The 24,530-nt window shown below is 43.8% G+C and overlaps 1 protein-coding gene across 9 annotated transcripts in view; it reads right to left on the reverse strand.

Moving 5' to 3' along the window:
• Positions 1-24,530, reverse strand: part of LOC147710582 (zinc finger protein 618-like) — a 998,795-nt gene that overhangs the window by 299,769 nt on the left and 674,496 nt on the right. For all 9 annotated transcript variants that reach the window (XM_086921256.1, XM_086921253.1, XM_086921260.1 and 6 more), the window contains one exon: positions 21,337-21,417. In XM_086921256.1, the coding sequence (XP_086777382.1) occupies positions 21,337-21,417 (81 nt within the window). The remainder of the gene's footprint in view (positions 1-21,336; positions 21,418-24,530) is intronic.

Consider the following 24,530-nt stretch of genomic DNA (forward strand, 5'->3'; position numbering starts at 1 on the left):
ACTTCAACCCGAATGGGAAGACTTTAAACTGGTAATGAGCGGATCCCACCCGGAACCGCAGGAATGGTCTGTGACGTTGAGTGATTGGGACGTGGAAGTATGCATCTTGTAGATCCAATGAACACATCCAATCCCCCTGCCTCAAATGTAGATATATTTGATGAAGCGCCAACATGCGAAACTTTTCCTTCTTGGTGTACAGGTTGAGTGTCCGCAAATCCAGAATGGGTCAGTACTCTGCTTTTTGGCCCTTTTTCTTGACCAGGAAGTATCTTGAGTAAACTCCTTTCCCTCTTAGAGATACTGGTACCCTCTCGATAGCTGACTTTTTGAGAAGGGTGGCCTCTTCTTTTTGCAGGACTCTTAACTGGTGACCTGATGTTGGCATTGGAGGGATTGAAGGAGGTCGATGTTGAAAACAAAGAGAGTATCCATTCTGAAGCGTAGCTAACACCCAGCGATCGTTTGTGATAACTCGCCACTCTTCGAAATGATTTGTGGTACTTTCCCCCACTGGAGTGGTCAACGGCACTGGGGGAAGTAAGAAATCATTGTTTGGATTGCGTCTTATTGGAGTTGTTGCCTTGACACTGATTTCCTGCACCTCTTGAGGAGCGGCTGCCTCTTTATTGCCCCTGTTGATCTTGATTCTTCTGCCACTGAGGGGTTTGAACCCTCTGTTGGGAAGATTGCCGATTGTACGGGCGGATTCTCTTACGGAACTCTTTTTTCTTTTCCAGGCCAACAGCCTTTAGTGTGTCCAGTTCCGTTTTCATACGTTGCATTTCCTCGTCAGTGTTTGAACCAAACAAGGATGACCCAGAGAAAGGCAGGTTGAGGATACGTGACTGCGCTTCTGGTTTGAGCGCTGTGAGTCGCAGCCAAGATGATCTCCGTGCGCATACCCCATGAGCATATCCATTCGCCGATAGGGTATCTCTGTCAGCTGCAGCGCTAATGATCTGATTGGAAACCTGGCTGTCCTCCGTAAGGATTTCTTCAAAATCCCTGCGATCCTCCTCAGGAAGCTTCTCAGTGAAGCATTGTAGAGAATCCCACAGGAATCTATCGTAGAGGCCCAGGAGCGCCTCCGCGTTGGATATTTTTAGCAAGGAGGCCGAAGTTCCACACACCTGCCGTCCCCAGAAATCTTGTATCTTGATCTCCTTGTCTGGAGGTACAGTGGAGGAAGATGCAACGGCATGAGTCTTTCTCGCCGCCGCAATTATTACTGAATCCAGTGCAGGGTCGGCCCTGAGGACGAGTGGATCCTCCTCTGGCAAACTATATTTTTTCAGAATCCTTGCTGGAGTGGATTTAACCGTAAATGAGGAAGACTTCCATGACCGGTTCTATGATGCCCGGAACCAAGGGAAGCAGAGGTTTAGCTGTTGTCTTGTGATGCAGGGTTTCAAATATCACGAAAGACTTGCTTTGGTGAGCTGGCATAGGAATACCCAGCTTAAGTGCCCCTCTGCCCAGAATGTCTTGAAATGTGTAGATGTCATCCACTGGAGAGATTCTCGATGGTGGACTGTCCGTCAGAGTTGGAGAATAGTCTCTATGTGAATTGTGAGAAGAAGACGAGGAAGGAGTAGGAGATCTGTGCACTCTCCTCCTGCTCCTTGATCTGGATCTGGACCTCCGTCTGCGTGAACGCACCGGGGTGCGGGTCCGTTCTCTGGCTCTTGAAGGGGATCGATCCTGATCAGCTGCCTGTATCAAACGAGCCAATGGAGACCTGTGTTGGGGACTGGAATACTCCCGCGCTGTTGTGTCCTTCTCAGTAGCCTAGTGATGCAATGGTCTGTACCATCTAGGTGACAACCTGATGGAAGGCGACTTCTGCCCTTCTCTCCTCTCAGGAGATTGTGCCGGAGGAGATGGGTTCACCGCTTCATGCAATGACCTTGCTGGTGAATGTCTTGACACTGGGCTGTCAGAAGACGAGATCACCACCTCCGGGGATCTGGAAGTTGACCCTCAGTGTGAATCATGAGAGCCTGAAGGCGATGATAATAGGCTCACTGGAAGAGAGGACTCTCCGGAAGGGCACTTAAACTGAGATCTGGAGTGTCTATGTGCTGCCTGGGATCCTGACGGAGACATCTGCCTCGATTAAGACCTCTTCTTCTTAGAAGGGGGGCTTTAAAGTACTGTAGAACGTCCCCTGGACTTTGAACGCCTCTCCGACGCCGATGCCGCCTCCTTCCTCGACGTTGTTTCAGCAGATTTCTTTCACGACGTTGACCATTGATGGGCTGGTGTCGGAGTTCTCAATCTCGACGTTGTTCTCTTAGGCGTCTTCTGCCTCGACGTAGAGGTATGTTGGATCTACGTCGAGGAACCATGCTGCTGCTGCCTCGACGCCGAAGACCGGTGAACTGATCTCGTCGGAGACCTGTGACTCTACGGAGTAACCTGCTTTGACGTCGAACGTCGGTGATGAGGCATCAACGGAGCCCTGTCCCTTGACGTCGTTCGCCGGTGCGACGACGGAGCACTGTGCCTCGACGTTGATCGCCGTGGCGACGACGGAGTGATCTGTCTCGACGTCGTATTCCCACCTGGCGGCGACGGAGACCTGCCTCTCGACATTGAATGACGCCTGGTTGACGTCAACGGAGGAACCGATACCTTCGACGACGAAGTCTTCGCCTTCGAGTGATGATGCGTCTTCATCAAAGTCTTCGATGTTGTTTTCGTCGTCGTAGGCAGCTTCGACGCCGATCCTGACGGAGAACAGGTCGGGACTTCTCTCGACGTCGACTGGGTTCTCTTCTTCTGCTGCCTTTTAGGAGACCTACCTCTTTCAGAGATGCCATAAATACGAATTCTCTCTCTGTCCTTAAGGGTTCTCCTTGACAAGTTCTTGCAATGATGACAGATGTCTGAAGAATGTGTCTCAGAAAGACATCAGAGTGTGTATCAGTCCTGGCCTTCTTCTTGCCACAGGAAGGGCAAGGGTTGAAAAGGGAAGGCATTTTTGACAAAAATAAATCTTTTCTGTAACACAAAAAAGGCAGCACCTACACTCTGAAGTCAAAAGACGTCAAGTGAAAGTGAAAAACTTGAAGATTATAAAGATATTTTTGACAAAGTCAAAAAAGGTAGGAGCTGAAAATCCAGGGTCCTGACTGAAGGAGCCGGAAAGAACAACTGACCTAACTGTCACCCTGAGGCATGATGGGTCATGGCTGCCTTAAAGGCACAGTGCCTGTTTTGTTGAAAATGCTTTAATTTTCCCTGCTTTTGGTTTGCAATGCAGCCTGTAGGCTAACAATGTCTACTTTATTTGCAGTTTTCATGATATATGAGTGTTTGGCTCATTAAAAAACAGAGTTCAAGTGTTACTTGCCCTCATGTGTTTTTTATATGTTTGCAAATAATCTTTATATAGGTAATTCCATTGTTTAGCCTCCTATGGGGAGCTGCATTGTTATGAGAAAAAATGATATATGTACATACATATATGTAGAGCTGTATATATATATATATATATATGTGATTTTCATATATAATTTTTATATTTTTTCCGGTGTCCCCACACACGAGCAGGAATATTCAGTGTTTATGACTATTGATGAGGATCCCCTATAAGAGAATTAAAACTTGCTCAGAAAAGGGATGGATGAATGATGGATGGATGGATGTGTGAAAGGGTGGGTGGATGAATGATAGATGGATGAAAGGGTGGATGGATGAAGGATGGCTGTATGGATGGAAGGAAGGATGAAAGGGTGGATGGATGAAGGATGGATGGATGTATGGATGAAAGGGTGGATGGATGAAGGATAGATATATGGATGGATGAAAGGGTGCATGGATGAAAGATGGATCTGTGAAAAGGTGGGTGTATGAATGATAGATGGATGGGTGGGTGAAACGGGTGGATGGATGAATGATGGATGGATGGATGAAAGGATGGATGGATGAAGGATGGATGTATGGATGGATGGATAAAAGGGAGCATAGGTGAATGATGGATGGAGGGGTGAAACGGGTGGATAGATGAAGGATGGATGGATAAAAGGGTGGATGGATGTATGGGTGGAAGCACTGCGCATTGACTTTTACATCGCTAGCAATGACAGCGCGTGCTGCGATGACGGATTGTGACAGATGACGTGCCAGATGACAGATGCAAAGACATCTGGTTTCTTTTATCACATATGCGTGCTGGATTACAGGTGTGAACATTGAATTCTGGTAATGCGCTGAACTGTTTCTTAAATGCAATGAAATGCATAACAGTTGGTTTTGGTAAAGCAAACCAGCATTTGGATACATATTGGCAAAAGATGCGTGTGTGCACACAGACACGCACCAGAGACACAATGGCCCAAACTCATAGGGACTCGATAACACACACACACACACACACACACACACACACACACACACACACACACACACACACACACACACACAAACACACACACACACACACTTGTATCTCCCTCTCTCTCTTGCTCCCTCGGGACACAAACAGGCCCTCACAAATACAAATGGATAAAATCAGACGCACTCAGAGCCATTATCTCAAAAGGCAGTCCTGCACACTAGGCTTGTATGTCAGAGTATCGAGGACAGAAATATCTTCCTGCCTCAGAAATATTGTGCCAAAAATACTGACTGCCAGAGTATTGTGAGGGTTAGTATATATTGTAAGTATGGATTTACTATTATTAACTCCCCAACTAGGTGATATATGGTCAAGGTTCCTATATGTGGAGGTAAGTTTAGTAAACCTTGACTTATCGATATATAATTACCTTCACATCATTTTGGCAGTCAGCACTTTTGCCACAATATTTTGGGCGCTTATTAAAAGCTCTGCGTTCTGGTAGGAAGCCGACATGTCACGAGCCCTGAGATACACCCCCAGACACTTCCGGAGACTCTTCGAGCCGGGTCAGGGCCATAGTGGGCACCAGGCAATCCCCCGGTGCGCCGCACGGGTGTGGGCCGGTTTTGGGCCCTTGGGGGCCGTTTTTGTTACAGAGCCGTTTTTGCAGCATAGCTGCATAATCGGCCCTGTAACAAAATCGGCTGAAAACCGGCCCGGCAAAGAGCTCGGCGGGACCTCCAACCCCCCGAGTGGGGAGGGGTGGGTCGGGAGACAGCGGAACACTTTGCCAGGGCCGGTTGTGGTTCCCAGTCCGGCTCTGAGCCGGGCCCTGGGGGGCTCAGAGCTATTAACACAGCTGACACAAGGTTCGTCCAATGGGGCGGCCCGAGCCTGCCCACCCCACCACCCAGGAGTCTGGCAATTAGGTAAGCATTGCCACCATGCCTGGCACGCGGGCTAGGGAATAAACTCACACTAATTAATGTACACAGCATCACGTAAACGTTAACACAGCTGCGACGTCACACTACAGGAGAAGCAGCCCATTCACAGCCAATGCTTTAGAAATGCAGCCCGTTCACTGTTTAAATGTTTTAGAAAGTGCATAATTCAATGTTTTACAAAGACAGTGACCATTCAAAAAATAAACAAACAGCAACGCAACGTTTCGCGTGAACATTGTTTTACAAATACAGTGACAATAAAACGGGTTAACAAGTAAATAAAGAATACATTAAGCATTGTCATGGCATGCCCTTTTACAATGTACGAGGTAATAGACTTCGCAATAGGTTACATGGCATTGGCGTTGAAACGCCGTGCGTTGAGAAAACTGCCGGTGTAACAGTGTTTGAGATGTGTAAGACGCGTGGTAAAAGCACGCGTTGAAAACGTGTGCGATGTCCGAACATACATCCCATTTTGTGCACCTGCCAGTTTTAATGACAGTCAAACAAGAATAGATCTATTCAAATTCATCAGGAAGTTTAAACTACAGAAATACTTTTGCAACAAACAACCAAAGAAGTCAATGCAAGCAACACCCATAGATGAGCTACCAATCTCAATGTATTGGACATCAAACTGATGCTAGAATTGGAACAGTGGAAATAGAAATTTGGGGAGTGGGAGAGACAATATCTGATGAGGAACTGATCAATATTCAAGGACTGGATGTGTATGGCAGTGCGCCAACGCCTTTTAAACTGCAATTTTTTTTTGTACTCGTACTGCCAAGAGCTGGTGGTTCAAGATTTAAAGAACTTGCAAAGCCATGTACAGAAATGAGGCAATGCGACAGCGGAATGACACTGTGTTACTACAAAACGACAAAAGTAGATATGGTTGAAATACAGGTGGGATATTTTGTTGAGCTATTCCAGTGGGGTATGGATTTCAAGACGAGTATCCGTTCTGAAAAGTTGAATTTCCAGTAACAACCATACTGTATCTCATACCTAAAGTTCACAAACTATTAGTGACCCACTGGGTAGGCCAGTAATATCGGCCATTGGGGTCTATTTGAGAACACGTCAAGGTTAATTGATTTTTTCTTGCAGGAGCATGTACAAAATTAACCTTCATACATCCAGGATACAGGGGACCTTTCAAAAAGAATTTATGATGTGGCTGGCCTGTGAAGATACTTGCATGTTATTTACAATGGATGTGACATCTCCCACCAAAATGGCCTTGAGGCTATTGAAAACTTTCTAGGTGCCAGACCAGTATGAAGGTTGTGGAATGTAATAAAATATCTACTTGTCCATGGGTCATGCTGCTTCATAAATCTACTTGTCCTGTAACAAAATCCAGCTGTTCCTTCAGTGCCATGTAAAGCGGTGACAAATTATGGCTGCAATTTCATTAGACTCTTTGATTATGCCAGGGCTCATACCATACATAGCAGGGTTTGACTACTAGCAATTTCCTTATTCTGCTATGTTTCAGAAGATCTACATACTAGAGCTGAAGGTAGTGGTAAGCAATAGTTCCAGGGTTACATTGCCCTTTTGAATCTGTGGAAACATACTAAATTGCATGTTTTAAAGGATTTAATTAACTATTCTCTAATCTTTTCCCATACAGAGCAAGGTTGGAAATTTACACCTGTCAATGGCAGATGGAAAACTTCCTCCGGGGCTGGGAAAAAAGTGTTTGCAAGGAAAGTGAACATGCAAACTTTCAACAGATTTTCGCTTGAGCAAATCTACACATGCAGATTTGCTCATGCTAAAATGCAGTTCACAAATATTTTCTAGGAGTACTATTTGTTGGCCTACTTCTGTAGATTCATACAAATGTATGAAAGCCATAAATCAGCACTTAATGCACGAACATATATCATGGGTATACTTCTGAGACTTTCTTTTAGAACTGGGCCCCTAATTAGGCCTGGAGTTAACCATGACCTTTGGAGTTTATTACAACTCTGTCTGCCACTCATTCTCTCAGTCTATTGGCTGGCTTCACTGCGAGTGACAGTATTCTTCTCTTTGATAAGGAGCATATCAGCACACAAAGTAGTTTTGTTCAGTGCCAGGAACTACTGTGGCAATGTGTGCTTCTAGTGCTCAAGAATAATTTTTGGTTTTGCCAATGTTTGTTATAATCGTGAGGGCTCAGCAGCTCCCAAACCAATAGGGTTGTACAAAAATCATGCTAAAACAAGACACGTATAAACAAAACCTAAAAACTGACCATCAATTTCAGACCTACTGTCTATGCCAATGCTTGTTTATTTATGTTTCCCATAATTTTATTGACACTGGTTACACTGATTTTCCATTATGAATATTTTTGGGAAATACTAGCATTCATCAACATCAACACATATTAATAAATGATGCTGTAAAGAAATGGTACCTAAAAGTTTACAGTAGTTAAGCAAAATGTTTTTTTTATTCTGAGAGCAAAGAATCATCAATCTTTCTTTCAAACTTCTCCAAATATTTGCATCTGATGAGAGAGCATTCTGGGAGCACTGCACATAGACTCAAATTGCTAAACTTTGAAAACGTTTGCACACATTTTTATATTGGAACCACTGTCAGTAGTGCAGTCCAAGCTTAATATATATTCAAAGCTGTAATATTGTGTAATATTGTGCCTGGAGTGATCAATGGCTTTAGTTATTTACAGCTCGGCAAGGACAGCATTGTACTAGTCCTATGCTTAAAGACTTTGCTGTATAAATGGCAAAAGACTTTGTCCTTTTCTATCTCGGCGTGGATAGCACTGTGCTAATCCTATGCTTAAAAACTTTGATAGAAAAAGTGTCGCTGGTGTTGAGAGTGCTCTAACAGGAGCTGCTTTCCACCTAAACTTGAGAACTACCCAGAGTTCTCTCCTTTTTTGTATATATATATATATATATATATATATATATATATATATATATATATATATATATATATATATATATATATATATATATATATATATATAATGCTTCCATACTGCCACCAGATGTGGCCTCCACTCTTTTCTTGTAAAGGAGGATGTTTGGATATTTTCTGCGTGTGTGCCAGAGACGCAGTAAGGAGGCCCCCGCTTCATCAAATGGGCCAGGACCCTTTCTGGCTTTGCTTCGGCTGTTCTATGACACAAAGGGATTGGTATGGCCTGGGCCCGCCACGATGTTTGGAGATGATGGAAGCGGTTGCAGGGATATTATCCTTGCCTTGGGCTGCGTGCACGGACACTGCTGCCCCGTGAAATATTGGACTTGAACTTCGGGGCTGAAGCGGTATGGGGGCACAAGGAGGCACATCGTTTTTACTGCAAGCCGGGTTGCATTCCATCCTCGCTAACCTGCGTTCCCGCCCGACCACTGGGTTCACATTCCATTTCATTACCTACCTGGGGGCAAAGCGCTGCACTCTGGGAGTTGCAGTTCAGGACTACACCCATGATCTGCAACAGGTGGGGCTCTAGTCACGTGGCTACATAAGGCAGCAGGACAATACTTGCTTGAATGGAAGCCTCCAAGACACTTGTGGCGCTGATGAAGGCAAATCAAAGCCAAAATACATTCGTCAGAACTTGTAAAAATAAATGCTTCCATACTGCCCCCAGATGTGGCCTCCACTCTTTTCTGGTAAAGGAGGATGTTTGGATATATATATATATATAGCAAGGTATCAGCAATATCGAAACGCGTAGATCTGCTCTCTTTTTTGCCTGACAAAGATGAAAATTGGCAATACAAACTAACAACTGAATGCGGACTACTGGAGTGCGTCCCACTTTTTTCCTGCAAAGGAGTTGCGATGAAGTATATATATATATATATATATATTATTGAATAGTTTTATATAGCGCTTGCCCCGCCCGAAGGTATCGGAGCGCTTTAGGGCAAACGAGAAGTACACCAATTGCGCAAGGAAGTTTTCTAATGTCCTGTTTGTGAGAACGTTGACTAGGGTTGCTCCTCCATCAGGGAGGGGAGATATGGGCAAGGGAGGAGGGGGAGGAGGAGGCCGAAGTCTTAATGTCACAGTTTTGGTGTGTTGCAGTGCGCAGGCTTTGGTGGCAGCTGACCGTTCCAGGGGAGGTGATTGTGTTGCAATGTGCAGGTTTGTGCAAATTTGCAACACGCAATCTGTTCGAGGGAGAGCAATTGAGGTAGAGGTCTTTGAGCTGTCTTTTGAATTTTAAGAAGGAGGACGTGGTCCTGATCTGTACTGGAATGGAGTTCCATATTTTGGCGGCAATGCCGGCGAAGGATCGGGCTGCGTTTTTTTGCTTGCGAGTTTAAAGAGGGATGAGGAGTATCGTGTTGGAGCTCCTGAGGTTCCTTGTCTGACCGTCCTTGTCTGATTCGGTTTCCCTGTGTGCAGGGCTTTGTGAGTGAGGCAGGCAGTTCTGTAGCTGGCACGCATTTCGACTGGGAGCCATGTAGTTCTCTGAGTGCCGGCAAGATGTGTTCATATCTCTTAACTCCGGTGACCATTCTGGCTGTTGCATTGTTTTGGGAGGGGGGGGGGCTAAGTGGGATTTTGCTGTACCTGTGAGGATTGCATTCCCGTAGTCAAGTCTAGATAGCACCAGTGATTGGGTAGCTTGTTTGAGGTCTTTTGGGGAGGTGAAGGGTTTTATTTTGTTGAGTAGCTTCAGGTTGAGGAAGGCGCTCTTTGCGGTATTCTTGTCTGCCAGCGTGGAACTTCTATTGAGAGCCTCCAAAGCTTTGAGCCATTCTGAAATTTGGGGGTTCTCTTCTTTGTTAGAAATGAGGAGGATTTCTGTTTTTTCTTTGTTGAGTTTAAGATGGTTCATTGATAGCCAGTGTTGGACTTCTAGTAGAGTGTCATTAAGTCTTTGATTGTCATCGATGGAGGAGGTTTCAAGATACATCTGGGTGTCATCTGCATATAGGTGGAAGGGGATGTTGGCTTTTTTTGAGTATGGAGGTGAGGGGTTCCATGTAGATGTTGAAAAGTTGTGGGGACAGCACTGATCCTTGGGGGACACTGCTGCTGACGGGGGTGAAGGTCGGACGTGAAGTTTTTGATTTTGATTCTTTGTGTGCTGTTTTGGAGGAAGGAGGAAAACCAGTGTAAGACCACCTCACCAACACCTACCCTTTCTTGTAGAACCTTAAGGTTGACGTTGTCCAAGTGTTGAGTTAGTTGACGGAGAACGCATCTTTCCAGGATTTTGGAAAGGAGAGGGAGATTTGAGATGGGTCTGAAGTTGTTTTGATCGTTGGTGTCCACACCTGGCTTTTTCATAAGTGGCAAGACTTGTCTGACCTTAAGGCAATCAGGAATGACTCCGGTTCTCAAAGAGCTGTTTATGATCTTGCTCCAGAGCGGGGATAGGGAGAGTTTAAGCTTTTTGGCCAGTTGGGCAGGAATGGGTTTCAGGACATTGGATGAGGGCTTGGATGTGGAGACCAGATTGACTATGTCCGCTTCTGATATGGGGTTGGAGGATTTCCAGGGTTTCGGGGGGAGCTTGGGGGTGATGTCTTTTGTTCCTGGTGCCGGGCTCTTGAAGAGGGTGCTGTGGTAGTTGTCCAGTGAAAGCTCGATCTTGGTGATTTTGTTGTTGAAGAAGGTGGCAAATTGATTGCACACAATCCTTGGAAGCCTGAACTGAGGATGCCGGGGGGCTTGGAAGTTTGTTTTCTGATGAGGTTGAAGAGCTCTCTGGGCCTGTTTTTAGTGTTGTCTAGGGCATTGCAGAAAAAAGTAGTTTTTTCTTTTTTGATGTGATTATTGTAGTTCTGGCGTACTGATTTGAGTTGATCGTGGAGGATTGTGCAGGGGTTGTTCCGCCAGCATCTTTCTGTGGCTCTTAGAAGTCTTCTTTCGGAGTTTATGTCTGTGTTGAACCAGGATCTGGATGGAGTGTTTCTGATCTTTTTTAGTTTCAAGGGGGCAAGTTGGTCCGGGATATAAGTCATAGTTGTGTTGTGGTGAGAGGTGAGTTCTGTTGTGGAGAGATCATCTGCAGAGGTGGGGAGGAGGGGCCTTAACCTTTCCTCCAGGTCAGATAGGGGTATCTGAGTTAGATTTCCAGTTAGGGGAGTCTTGATTGAGGAGTTAGTGAAGGATCGGTTGATTGATGTGGAATATTATGTTGTGGTGGTCAGACCAGTCCACGGGCAGGATGTGATGGATTGTGAGTGTGTTGCGTTGGGCAATGATGGAATCTAGGATAGCCCCTCTGTTGTAGGTTTCCTCACAGTAGTGTTGGGTAAGGTTGTTGTTGTGAAGAAGATCGTTCAGGGTTTGGATTAGCAGGTTGTTTTCTTCATTCCAGTGTAGGTTGAGGTTGCCTAGAATTAGGTTGTTAGAGTCTTGGAGTGAGCATTGTGCAATCAGGTCGGACAAGTGTTCACTGAATGCGGCGGTGTTGCCTGGCGGATGATAGAGGAGATGGCAGAGTAGTATTTTGTTGTCACTTGTCTTGATGTTGGAGGTTTATATATGCATATATATGCATTTATATATAATTTACTAGTTAGTAATACAGGCTTTGTGATAATGAACCATCAATAAAAGTTTGAACAGCATTAACACACGGACACAAATATTACCTCAACTGCAGACACTGCGGTTCCGGGATCCATAATATGGTACTTTAAACTGGCAGTCAAAGGGTTTGTGCTGAAGGTGGTTGAGCCTACTTCTTCCAATGACAAAATACACATGAAAACACGTTGCCCTTGACCCCAAACAATATGTTCTGAGCATCGAGCTATAGTAATTCCACATCCCTGCTGTATCCTAATACCAATACACAAAAATGTTATTAGCTATGATACATTGGTGCCTGCATAAGAATTTCTTCCTGTTTGACAATGTGATCTACAGGCAGGTGAGCATAACAGCTATGGGCATCTGCTTAGCCCCCAGCCATGACAATTTACATATGGGCTGCTGAGAGGAGCAGGTGCTCGCACAACTGTATGCAGTTAAGTGGTCAGAAAATGTGGTCCCTTGAACAGGCTTTATTAACAACTTATTCGTCATCTGGAGGACAGAAGCCTCTTTGAGGCTTTACATTGCCAAACTGAATGATAATGCACATTAAAAAGCAGATTTTCTTTCTAAATTTCATAGTCTTAATTTCTTTCTAGATTTAACAGTCTATGTAAAAGAAGGCAGGATTCTATAGGAAACCCACTGCTGGGAACTCCATATTATATGCTCACAGTTTGCACCCCAACAAGTTAAAATTTAGCATCCTCTATGCTGAGAATCTGCAAATAAGGCGAAATTGTAATGATGGGCAACTACTGGTGGAGGAGCTGGAAGAGGTAAAAAAAATAGATTCTTAGCAGAAGGTAGCTACAGCAACCAGGTACAGGGGAGACAGGAGAATGAAGCTCTTCTGTTCTCTAGGAGGGCTCAGCATAAACAGACTGAACAAAAGTTAAGAATGATCACAGGGTACTGCACTGAATACCAAGAGTGAGGAAGATGCGGGGTATGTTGTATTTTCCAGACCCCGGGAAGAGAGCAACAAGCTTGGCCGGCTTTCGTTTACAAACGCGAGCGAGTAAAACGAAGAGGCGTTTTGCGTGACAGCTAAGTAAGTTGGTTCCCCGTTTGCCTTGAGCGCGTGTCAGGAAAACCGGGCCACTGATATAACGTACTGACAGAGGTGTTTTCCATGCCTTCTTTATCCAGATGCCGTAAAAGGGAGATATATTTCACCCAAGCACCGGCAGCGCACTAACTAACTCCATTAACTGGATATATACCGAGCTCAGTGAAAGAGAGAGCTCATGATACAACTTGAAAATGACTCCCAACCCCAGATGACTCTATAACCCGGTAATTATTATGCCCTTGCAATAACCTACACTAGGATATTTTTGTATAATATAATTTTGTTTAAAATAAAACAAGATATAGAACCTCAGAAACTATTGGAGTACAGCATATTAGGAAGGTGTAAACTGGTCACCAGGGTTATAAAATCATGCCCTTGTTTATTTAATCAATTAATTGTGTGTCACAATGGTCAGTCTGCTCACAGGAGTAATATCCAGAAAAATTATGCTCAATCTAATGTTGATATGTAGATATGTAGATAGGTACCTATGTTATTAGACTATGGGATCTATAAGTGATGTCTGTTCCCATTCTTATTTGTACAGATGGATTTCGAATAGCCCTAGTCCTGAAGAGGCCAGAATTGATTGGCTGAAACGCGTCGACTGTAAAGAGACAGCAGATATATAAAAACACTTTTGATTAATTTAAATAATTTGTTGAGGGACTGAAAAAACATTGGGTTTAAATAATTTTGACCTATTTGTTTTCCTCACATTAGTCTGTTTGATCTCGATAGGAATGTCCGGTTTACTTTTTCATTGTGACATCCTAGTTTGGAAATGAAGGGCTTCTATTGTATATATGTAAAAACTACTTGTATATACAAATGTGTTTGAATTGAAGACAAGAAATATTTAAAAATCTCTTTATTTGATAAAATAAAAAATCATTCAGTAATATTCTAAGGCGTGGTTGTGGTTCATGACGAGACAGGAGATTGTAAAAGGTAAAAATAGATAAAGTGTGGTCATAGTAATATAAATACTAAATAGGGAATACTTTTGCTTTATTCCTTATTATTTCAATTCAGAATATATACCGAGAACCAAGGTACCAATTTCATATTAATTTAGTCTTCTTTACCCAGGTACCGTTTGGTTTAATGGGTTTCCCCTGTCATTCATAGAAGATTTTTACCCAGCATTGTCACCTCATAAAAAGTGATCCAATCATAGAACAAACCCTGCTCAATACACCCTTGATGACTTTCCAGAAGGTAAGGAAATGGTGGTCAGCAGCCCAAAGATGTCAACTTCTGAAGGCTGAGTAGTTAATCCAAGTTTTAAACAGTGCCACAAATGCAAAGCCTATCTTTAAGGTGTAAATACGAAGGAAGGTTTGTCGCCTCTAACTAACAAGAAATTCAAGATTTGCAGTGATTTTCACTGTAAAAGTGAGCAGGGTGTGAAGTGCACATGCCCCAAAATGGATGTAGGGAGTACAATCTTGAAGGTGCATCAGAAAATGCCAGCCACAGCATGTCAGGGCCATAAAAAACAAAGAGCACAGTTAACCTGTGGCATGGCATTTTAAGGATGTTCATAACAGTAATGGTGCAGTTCTCAGCTATTTTGTGATTACCTCTGTTCCCAAGAACATTTATGTGAGGAGCAGGCAATGGGAGAAAAATATATCTCACCCATCTGAAGGAAGAAAAGAACTGAAGCCTTTTTTAGTTTGCAAGGATTATTTCACTTCTTCAACCATTTCTCAAATGAGGATTCGACCGCTCTCCCACCACCGATAGATTACATTAAGGAATGTCAGCCAGGCAGTCTTGGTATAACTTTATAACGTGAGGTCAAAAGTGGGTGGGGGGGCATGGTGGATGAGAACTAGAGAGGCTGCTATTGTGTTGGTTCGGCAAACCCCATCCAATTGAAAAAAAAACTCCCTCCCAGATTATAGCACAGCTTCAGAGAAATACTATGGGTACGCATTGGCTGAGACCATGAGCAAGGCCAGGGTGACAGTGGAGCGGGAATCCAACACCTACCAGGGCTGGCCACAAAAACCCCAGAGATTGCAACCAAGCCTTGTAGACTGCAGCGGGGGAACTCTGCTGCCCGGTCCTCCGGGAGGCGACTGCGTTCCAGCCAGGGGTTACTGTTTAAATCAGGCTGAGTTTCTTCTTCTAGAGCCAGCGGTCATTACAATAAAGCATGGGGTCTGAACAAATCAATCTTAGGTTACCGTAGCAATTCAAGAACAAATTCTAATGGGACTCCACCAGTTAATCCACCAATCATGCCTACATTACTACAAGTATTTACATATAATCACTCTGCGTGGGCCTGGAGGTCAGGATGCTCGTGGTGTGTTGGCAGGCCCAACCACACAAATTTGATACTGGTTAAACTCTCTGAACCACTGTTGAGTGCAGCACTGCTACCCAGATGGCCCTAGACAGCAAGGAACTTCGCAAGGTTTCTCGTGTTGCTCAAGAGACCACCCATTATGGAAAAAAGTGCAATGAGTGCCACAGCCCCGCCAGAGGTGCAATGAAGGGCATCATGGCTTTAAAGGGGTCTCCTGGAGACCCCAATCTATCATCCCAGCATACAGGCTCCACTGCAGAGAACCCAGATACGCTAGACCTCCCAGAGATTGGTTATCAGTGACAACAGAGCATCACTAGGACTACAAATTGATACTGTTACCTTGGATCTGGGCTTGCTGCAAGAAGACCAATGCAAACCACAAGCTAAAGTCTTGATTGTTTTCACCCCTGAGGCGGAAGCCGGGGGCCTTCTAAGCTATCCCTGTCGCCCACGGGCATTTATCAATTGATTGCTGAAATCTGTTTTTAAAAACTATAAATATTTTAACCTGTTCATTTTTACCAGCTAGCATCACTGACCCCTCGGTGCGAGAATCACGTTGTTCCGAGGCCCCTCGTAGCCATTCCTTGACCGGTTCAGCCGATTCAGGTGCTGACGCCGGTAGGCTAGGAGGGGGACGCCATCTTGGGGGGAGGAATAGGGTAGCGATCCAGTAGTAGGACGCTTCCCGCCCTCCCAGGTTACTTAAGGAGCATTTTACCACCAGGGCTCAGAATTGATTGTTTTCACCCCTGAGGCGGAAGCCGGGGACCTTCTAAGCTATCCCTGTCGCCCACGGGCATTTATCAATTGATTGCTGAAATCTGTTTTTAAAAACGATAAATATTTTAACCTGTTCATTTTTACCAGCTAGCATCACTGACCCCTCGGTGCGAGAATCACGTCGTTCCGAGGCCCCTCGTAGCCATTCCTTGACCGGTTCAGCCGATTCAGGTGCTGACACCGGTAGGCTAGGAGGGGGGACGCCATCTTGGGGGGAGGAATAGGGTAGCGGTCCAGTAGTAGGACGCTTCACGCCCTCCTCCACACCGGATAAAAAGATGACGTCTTCCTGAATGTGCAGCTGGCGGGTGCAGCGGGCGCGCCAGCGGCGCGCCAACGGCAAGCCCGTCAGCGCCCGTCAGCGACAGTACAGCGCCATGCGCCAGGACCCCTGGTTATTTTAATTTAAATCATCAATACAGGAGAGTTTATAGCCGTGACCTGCTTTTGAGCCTTAAAGGAAGGGTGGAGGATGACTGCATATGCATAATACCTGACAAAGAGATGCTTGCTAAACCTAAGGTCTGTCCAGCATGTTGCTCTCGTCTACCTGCTACTCTTTGGACTCTAATCAAAGGTCTAAACAGGTCCCACCATTTGAGTGAGGATAGGGAGGATGAAAAAAATGCTAAAATTGCATTAATCACTGAGACCTGGACAGATGCGGCTTCAGGACCGGATCTAGTCATTGCTACACCTGCAGGTTACTGTAGCCGTGTTCTGGATAGAACCGGTAAAAGAGGGGGTGGGATTGCTATTATTTATCATGCCTCGATCCAGGGATCATTTCAGACGGTGTCCTCACAGACCCATGAGGCACTGGGATTTAAGCTTTCCATATCCAATCATTATACCTTTCAGGGCTGCCTTTTATATAGACCACCCGGATCCAGATCTCAATTCCTCGACACGGTGGGCACTTTTCTAGAAGAAGCCCTTTGTGCCAAGTCCTTCACAGTTTTAGAAGATTTTAATTTTCACTTAGAAGGAGACTCAGACCCAGACACGTTAGCTCTGGTCGATGTATGCATGCGGCAGGACTGAATCAGGTGGTAAGTGGAGCTACACATTTAATGGGGCACACTTTAGATGGTATTTTCACAAATAATCCAGACCTACACTTTAGTTACTCGGAGCCCATGGTCTGGTCAGATTACTCAGTGGTCCTTTTTAAAATTCAATTGCCCCAGCTAGTTAGAGCTAGACAGGACAGGAAGCCTGCCAAGCTATATAGACCATGGAAAAAATTGGATGGCAGGGTATTGGAGTATCATCTTTCATCCTCCATATTTATACCACCCATAGATGTAAATGAAGCTGCTGAAAAGTACTCAAACTGGATAGATCAAGCATGTACTATTTTAGCACAGCCTAAACTCTGCCGCCCTCCGCGTACAGTACCATCTGCTCCCTGGTTCTCCCAGGAGTTACGAGACCACAAGGTGATTTGTAAAAAACTGGAGCGCACATGGCGCCCAGAGTATCTGCAGGCAGATAAAACTAAACTTAAAGCCAGTCAAAAGATATACAAAGAAAGGATTAAGAAGGCTAAAAGCACGTACTTCTCTGCTAGAATTGAGGGAGCAAAAAACTCCACTAGAGAACTCTTTGAGACAGTGACCAGTCTGATCACTCCCAAATCAGTCATTATTCCCCCAAGTTTGGAACTCTGCGAGACTCTCGCCAAGTTCTTTTTAAGCAAAGTGGAGCTGATTTTCTCAGCCTTAGAACATCAAGTGGGGTTGTCTCTTCTTGAAGGAACACATAGGACCACACTGGTGAACCCACACGAGGCGGAACTCTTGGAGTTTCGTCCGGTGAAAGCGGAAGAGATAAAAAAAGTTGCTCTTAGGAACAAAATCAGGCTTGCCTTAAGATCCCTGCCCAGCCTCAGTGGCACAACTGGCAGCTACTCCCATATCATACATGTTAACTGAGCTATTTAATTCGATGTTCGAATTTGGAGAATACCCAACATGCTGGAAACGAGTATCAATTGCTCCTTTGCTCAAAAAACCTACTCTTGACATCTCAGATCCCAACAGCTACCGGCCCATAGCCGGGCTTCCACTTTGGGCCAAACTCATTGAGAAAGTCATGAATGCTCAGCTATGTGACTTTCTCAGGTCCTCTCAAGGCTTGGACTTAGCTCAACACGGGTTTAGGGAGGGCCACAGCACCGAGACTGCCCTAATTAAATCCACGGAAGAGATTAGGAAGGCGATGGACGCAGGAGGACGGGCAGTCCTGGTGCTCCTTGACCTCTCCGCGGCCTTCGACACGGTCCATCATAACATTTTGGTGGACCGTCTAGAAGGCTGCGGAATTCGAGGGACAGCCCTGAGCATGCTGAAGTCCTTCCTAACCGACAGGGTTCAGGTGGTGGCCCTGGGAGATTTCGAATCTAGACCATTCAAACTCCCAGGAGGGGTCCCTCAGGGTTCTTCCCTGAGCCCCACACTATTTAATATTTATGTCTCCTCTCTCGCCCCGGTGATTCGTTCATTTGGATTTGAAATAACATCTTACGCAGATGAAACACAAACTGTGGTATCTCTGCTCCCGGGGCGAGAAGAAGGAACAGTGGCAAGGTTCCAGGACTGCATGATTGCAGTGAGTTCATGGATGAATAGCAATTGCCTCAAGCTGAATTCCTCAAAAACTGAGGTTCTTCTTTTTGGCAATGAATTTAATCTCTGGACTCCCAATTGGTGGCCCCAAGATATGGGAGCTCCACCCATTCCAGCAACGACAGTAAAAAACCTGGGTGTGCTTATTGATAAGCAACTATCTTTTAAACCACAGGTTAATGCTCTAACATCCTCCATTCACTGGATCATGAAAACTATTAGGAAAATTCTCCCTTTTCTTTCTAACAGTAGCAGGAAAACGGTGGTAACATCACTTGTGCTGTCCCGCCTTGATTATTGCAACAGCCTTTTCCTGCAAGCCCAGCAAGGGATTCTCAACAAACTGCAGATGCTGAAAAATGCTGCTGCTCGACTAATCACTGGCCTACCCAAATTTGCACCGGTTGCTCAGGAATTGAGGAAATTGCATTGGCTCCCAATACGGAAACGTATTATGTTCAAATCACTATGTATGGTGTTCAAGGCAGTGAATGGACTTGGTCCATCCTTCCTTCAACAACATTTTCAACTGTACACGCCAGGCAGACAGCTAAGATCAGCTAACTAATGGCTAGTTAAGACAGATCAGATTAAGAAAGCTCGATGGGGAGAACGCAGCTTTATTTCTGGAGCCTCCACTATCGGGAATAAACTGCCCGTGACCCTGAAACAAAGCACTAATCTGATGAGTTTTAGGAAAAACATCAAAACATGGCTCTTTGACCTGTGGAAACAACGACCTACATAGGGGAGAAAGCATATCATTTCAGTGCCAGGACATCACCCGGTAACAGCTCGCTTGAAAAATTGTATAAATAAATATACCAATGAGGCCGCACCAGAGGAACTCAACCCGCTTGCTGTACAACATAGGTACTAAATAGCTGAACACACTGAGTTTATTTCCTAGAAGAAATGGGTGAAGACGCAGAGGACCTACCAGAAGGTAAAGGGACTGGCTGCTACTACTTTCATAGAATCCTAGAACCAAAGCGACATAGCCCATCACGTACCAATCAGATTCTAATCTCTGGGAGCACCTCTGTCGATAGTCGCCAGTTTTTTTGAATTTCCAAGCCTGAAAATGTCTCCTACAAAAAGCCACAGTAGGGTGCCCAATCTCAATAGACTCCTTTCATGCAATTATTTTCCTAAACTGCCCTCTTGTAGTTCAAAGGGAAAGAGCATTTTTTATGAGTGTGTAGAAGGAAGGCAGAAACACAGGACTTAAACATGCCTTGCTCTTCCTAGTCCGACTGCTGGTTCTAGCAAACAAGCAAATACATTTTCTACGAGGACCCTACATATGCATAGTCATGGCTAGACTGATATTAAAATCAAGCTAGGCCAGCACAGCAACAAGATCTGTTGGACTCTGCCCCACCTCAATAATGGAATGTACAAGACCGCCAAGAGATATGAAGACATGCAACGAGTGCAATTCCTGCCCCTAGACAGGCCTCTGAGGAATGCAAGACTGCCATTTTGGTTAGCAGCTGCTCTGAGGAACCTCCACTGTCTCTGTAGTGGAGACATAGGAACTAACATTTCTGAGTCAGACCCTACAGTGACCACCCACCACCTAAGAGACCCACAGGTAACCCCCAGACAGAAGAGGATCCCCATTAAATAAAATTCATTGTCCTCCTCTCATGCCTGTGGACACTGGGTATTCATTAAAAGAACTTTGTTATCGAATAGATCCATGCATTTACCAACCAAAAACATTTAGACATTGCTACCATACAAGCCTGGGATCAACAATCCTATGCAGTACACAGACTGTGGTCTCAGAGATATATTTCCTTTATGCTCGGACTCTCCCTCAATAGCTATACGCCTACTTAATAAGGAAATCCATATTATAAGTATATCTCAGAACCTCATAAAGCAGTGGTGTGCTTTGCTGTTCTCTAGGGAGCCATACCTGGTCGGTTAGGTCAGGTGTTCAACATAGACTCTCCTTATGTTGTGTTCTAGCTACACTGACCAGCTTTCAATATTTTGATGTTTCATGGAAGAAATATCATCAGTAAATGCAAGTGACTTTAAAGAGAGGGTGGCAAAAACTTTATTCGATCACATAATCATGCCGCTTAGTATAGGGGTTTATAAAAGGAGGGTACTAAAGATTTTCTTGTCCAGACCACAGTGTAATCCTTCCTGTGTGGTGGGCCCCAAAACACCATCTTAATAAAAATCAATGGGCAAAGAAAATGTCAGTCAGAATGCAACAATCACTATCCTTTAGCATTCATAAATATGCAGATACAGAGTATAAATACAATAAAAACAAAATGCGGCAGTGGAGGTTGGCAGGTGTTTGTCATGTTGAGGGAGGTAGAGGAGAGTGACTGGATGAGGGAGTGGGGGCTGATGAATCAGAAATTCTAACTATGTTTTTCAATAGGGTCAATGGCCTCTTGCTAGGCAACTACATCCACAGCTCTATAAAGACATGTGAAACCACATACCTAGCTGACTTGTGATTGGAAATTCATAATACACTAAATCGTTTTGTTGGTTCTGGAACAATTTGATTGTGTAAAAGTAGTAGATGATGTTGTGTTTATCAATTGAATTTAAAAAAAAACAATACAATTATCATAAGTTTCAAATCCAGCATCAAAATGAAAAGAAAGTCACACTAGTTTACCACTGTGAATGTTAAAACTTACCACTGGAATGCTGTGAATTGCTGTTTGTTTCATCAAAGTTGTTTTGTGATTTCACTTCTACTTTTCTGCAGAAAGCACTCTCTGTAAAGTTAGGGACATGTAATAAGTAAATTATTCCTCAAGGTTAAAATAGGACAATAACAGTGTTTTCCCGAAAACAGAAGAGGCCAGCATTGCTAAGCTGCATTCCCATCATTCACATCTCAAAGGACTTGCAAGAGCATTTCACAATCATCGACCAACACTGCCAGTAAGACTTTGCAAATTCGACTTCTAGTTGTATTTCAGATTGCATCTTTTTACATGAATGCATATTTCCAATGTATGCCTTTTGCACTACATGCCAATTAAACCAACCATTGGTAATGCTTCAGCAAATAACACTACACATTTAAACATATTTTTAGTTAGATAAAGGAACACTCAATGATAGTTTTCTATTCTGGGTATCACTCTGCTGGAGTTGTATCTGTCCCATTCAATTAACAAAGTAAATATGTGAAAATAGCAAGCACATTTAGTTTATATTGTTATGTTTTGTTATGTGATAATTCAGCTCGCATGGATTTATTCACAGTATTGGAAACTAAACAGGGAATGCTTTATTTTACATTAGTTATTGATTTCTAACAGTTTCTATAAAGTTTACAACTACAGATCTCATTTATCGTATAAATGGAAGGGCATCAGGCCGCTTTCTGTTAATTGTTTACCAAGAGTTTTTAACAATAAAATAACGCCAAAAAAAAGGCACAGAAGAGTTAAGAGTACATGAGAATCTACACGCCTGGGAAACTTCGGAACAGGCAGCACCTAATCCTATAGGTGGTCCAAACTGAAGGCTACTGTGATGGCAGGCACTTAACCTTCACTATCTGACTTATCAGTGCAGTTGGCCTTGTGAGACGAGAATAGCAGACCTTGCTATTTATTTGAACATATGCTCTATTCTTCAAACGCCCAATCTCTGAAACTCAAAATAGGTTTTATTTTCTGCCGTACTAGAATTAGATTGGCGTTGATAAGTAGCAACATTAGGGTTGGATTGCTATAATGTTTAGCATCAATTAGGTTGGAATAGTCCCTTTTATTAGCAATTTTAGGAAACGCTGCCATTTTGTTTGCATTCATTGTGGTTACCGTTCTAATTGTGCGCACTAGTATAGAATTTATATTTTAAGATAACTCAAATGTATCCCTTGTTACTGAGTGTGTTATTTCTGAAGAGGGTGGGGATGGGGGGTCCACTAATTATCCATGTAAAGTCTCATGGGATTCAGAGTTCCCTGAAACACATCTCACTAAAATATTTCTCAGTGGGTTATAGGGTGGTCGCAGTACAACTGAGTTTCTGAATCATTTTGGCACATTGCCTGAGTCCTTGGTGCAAATTAATCTAGAACATTGACCTCTTTCTTTCTAGAGAACTTATAACTTCTGCTAGCTTGCTCCTACAGACTTAGGCAATTTATTGTTCCTCATTCAGATACGATTTTAAACAAACGTATGTGGATATTTTCAGAGAAAAATTTACAAAACAATTTTAAGCATCTCAAAACAATAACTTTCAATAACATAAGTCCATAAAAATTCCAAGTCAGAAAATGGTCTTAAAAAACTCAATGTTCCAATAAAAATGCAAGCTACCTTTGCTACATCAGTAGTCGAAAATATGTTACAAATTAGCAGCAATTAATTCATGAGAACCAAGATCAGATATCTACACATTCGTGGTCTATTTACATAGTTTGTAGCCAATTATGAAAGCTCATTCCCCACATCACAACACAAGGATTTAAAGCAAGTTAAGATGTGATGTAAATACATTCATAATCTTACATTTAGGTCAAAGATCACGCAACACAAATGTTGACCCCAATGAATTCTATTAACTAAAAGTAACCCAGCAAAGCCTAAACGCAGTAACGGAGATACTGGAAATACTGTATTACTTCCAGTTAGTTTAACTTTAACATGACCTCTACATGGTACTGGAAACTGAGTAATAATATCTCATTATTGACCTAGACAACATTTTTAATCTAAAACACATGTTCCCCTCCAATGGCAGAATGTTGGTTTTACTGGAATATCGGGGGGTGGGGGGAAGGCTATTGCTCTCTCTTTGCAAATGCAATCATGAGGTCCTGATATAAAGTGGGCATTGAAGCCCAGACCAAAGTTACTTTTGATAATTCCATTTGTGACGAAATGGGCAGTGAAAGTAACCCTATATTAAAGTCACCGAACTCTGGTTGTTCTCAAAATCCATTGCAGAACTGTTAGACTGACATCATTCAAGGTATGGGGATGTTTATTTGCATTGGGAATCTTATTTCAATCAATCTACAGCCCATCAGGGCAAATACCAAGTTCATGGAGAGAGGCGACCATTGTATTAATACTGAAACCTGGGAAGGATCCTTTGAGGGCAGACTCCTATCGACCAATCTCTCTGCTTAATTCCGATTATAAAATCTTCATGGGTATTTTGGCTGGGAGATTGGCCAAATTGGCTCCTAGGTTGGTCAGCTCTGAACAAATGGGGTTTATTAGCGGGAGTTTAATTCAGGAACAGACACAGCTCCTCATTGGCAATATTGATTTGGCCACAGCAAGATCGAACCCTTGGCGGTAATCGCTTTAGATGACGCCAAGGCGTTCGATAGGGTCTGTTGGTCCTACCTTTGGGAGGTTCTGGAAGCTATGGGCATAGGCCCTGTGTTTATTCATACTCTCAGACAATGCTATCAAGGAGCCTCTGCAAAAATCTTGGTGAATGGGAGGCTCACTTCTAGCTTTGAGATTCAGAGGGGTACCAGGCAGGATTGCCCCATCTCCCCCCTGCTGTTCGACATATATATAGAGCCGTTGGCCCAGGCAATAAAGCTTGATGATCAGATTCTGCCTTTTAAATCTCAGCAATATACATCAAGAATAGCTCTATATGCGGACGACATTATTCTTTACACCAGTGACCCAGAAGTAACAATGCCGAGGGTTGAGACCCTCTTGGGGAAGTTTGGATCAATTTCGGGATATCTAGCCATCTCCTCCAAGACGGAGGTAATGTGCTGGAATATAACACACTGGACCGGGCAGACCAGTACAGAGTTTAAATACCTAGGCATTACAATAGTTGGCGAACTAGACCGAATTGCTCCCCTGATTCTGAAAAGAGTCATCAATGAATT

This window comes from Lissotriton vulgaris, chromosome 5, assembly GCF_964263255.1.
Source record: "Lissotriton vulgaris chromosome 5, aLisVul1.2, whole genome shotgun sequence".
Classification (NCBI taxonomy): Eukaryota; Metazoa; Chordata; class Amphibia; order Caudata; family Salamandridae; genus Lissotriton; species Lissotriton vulgaris.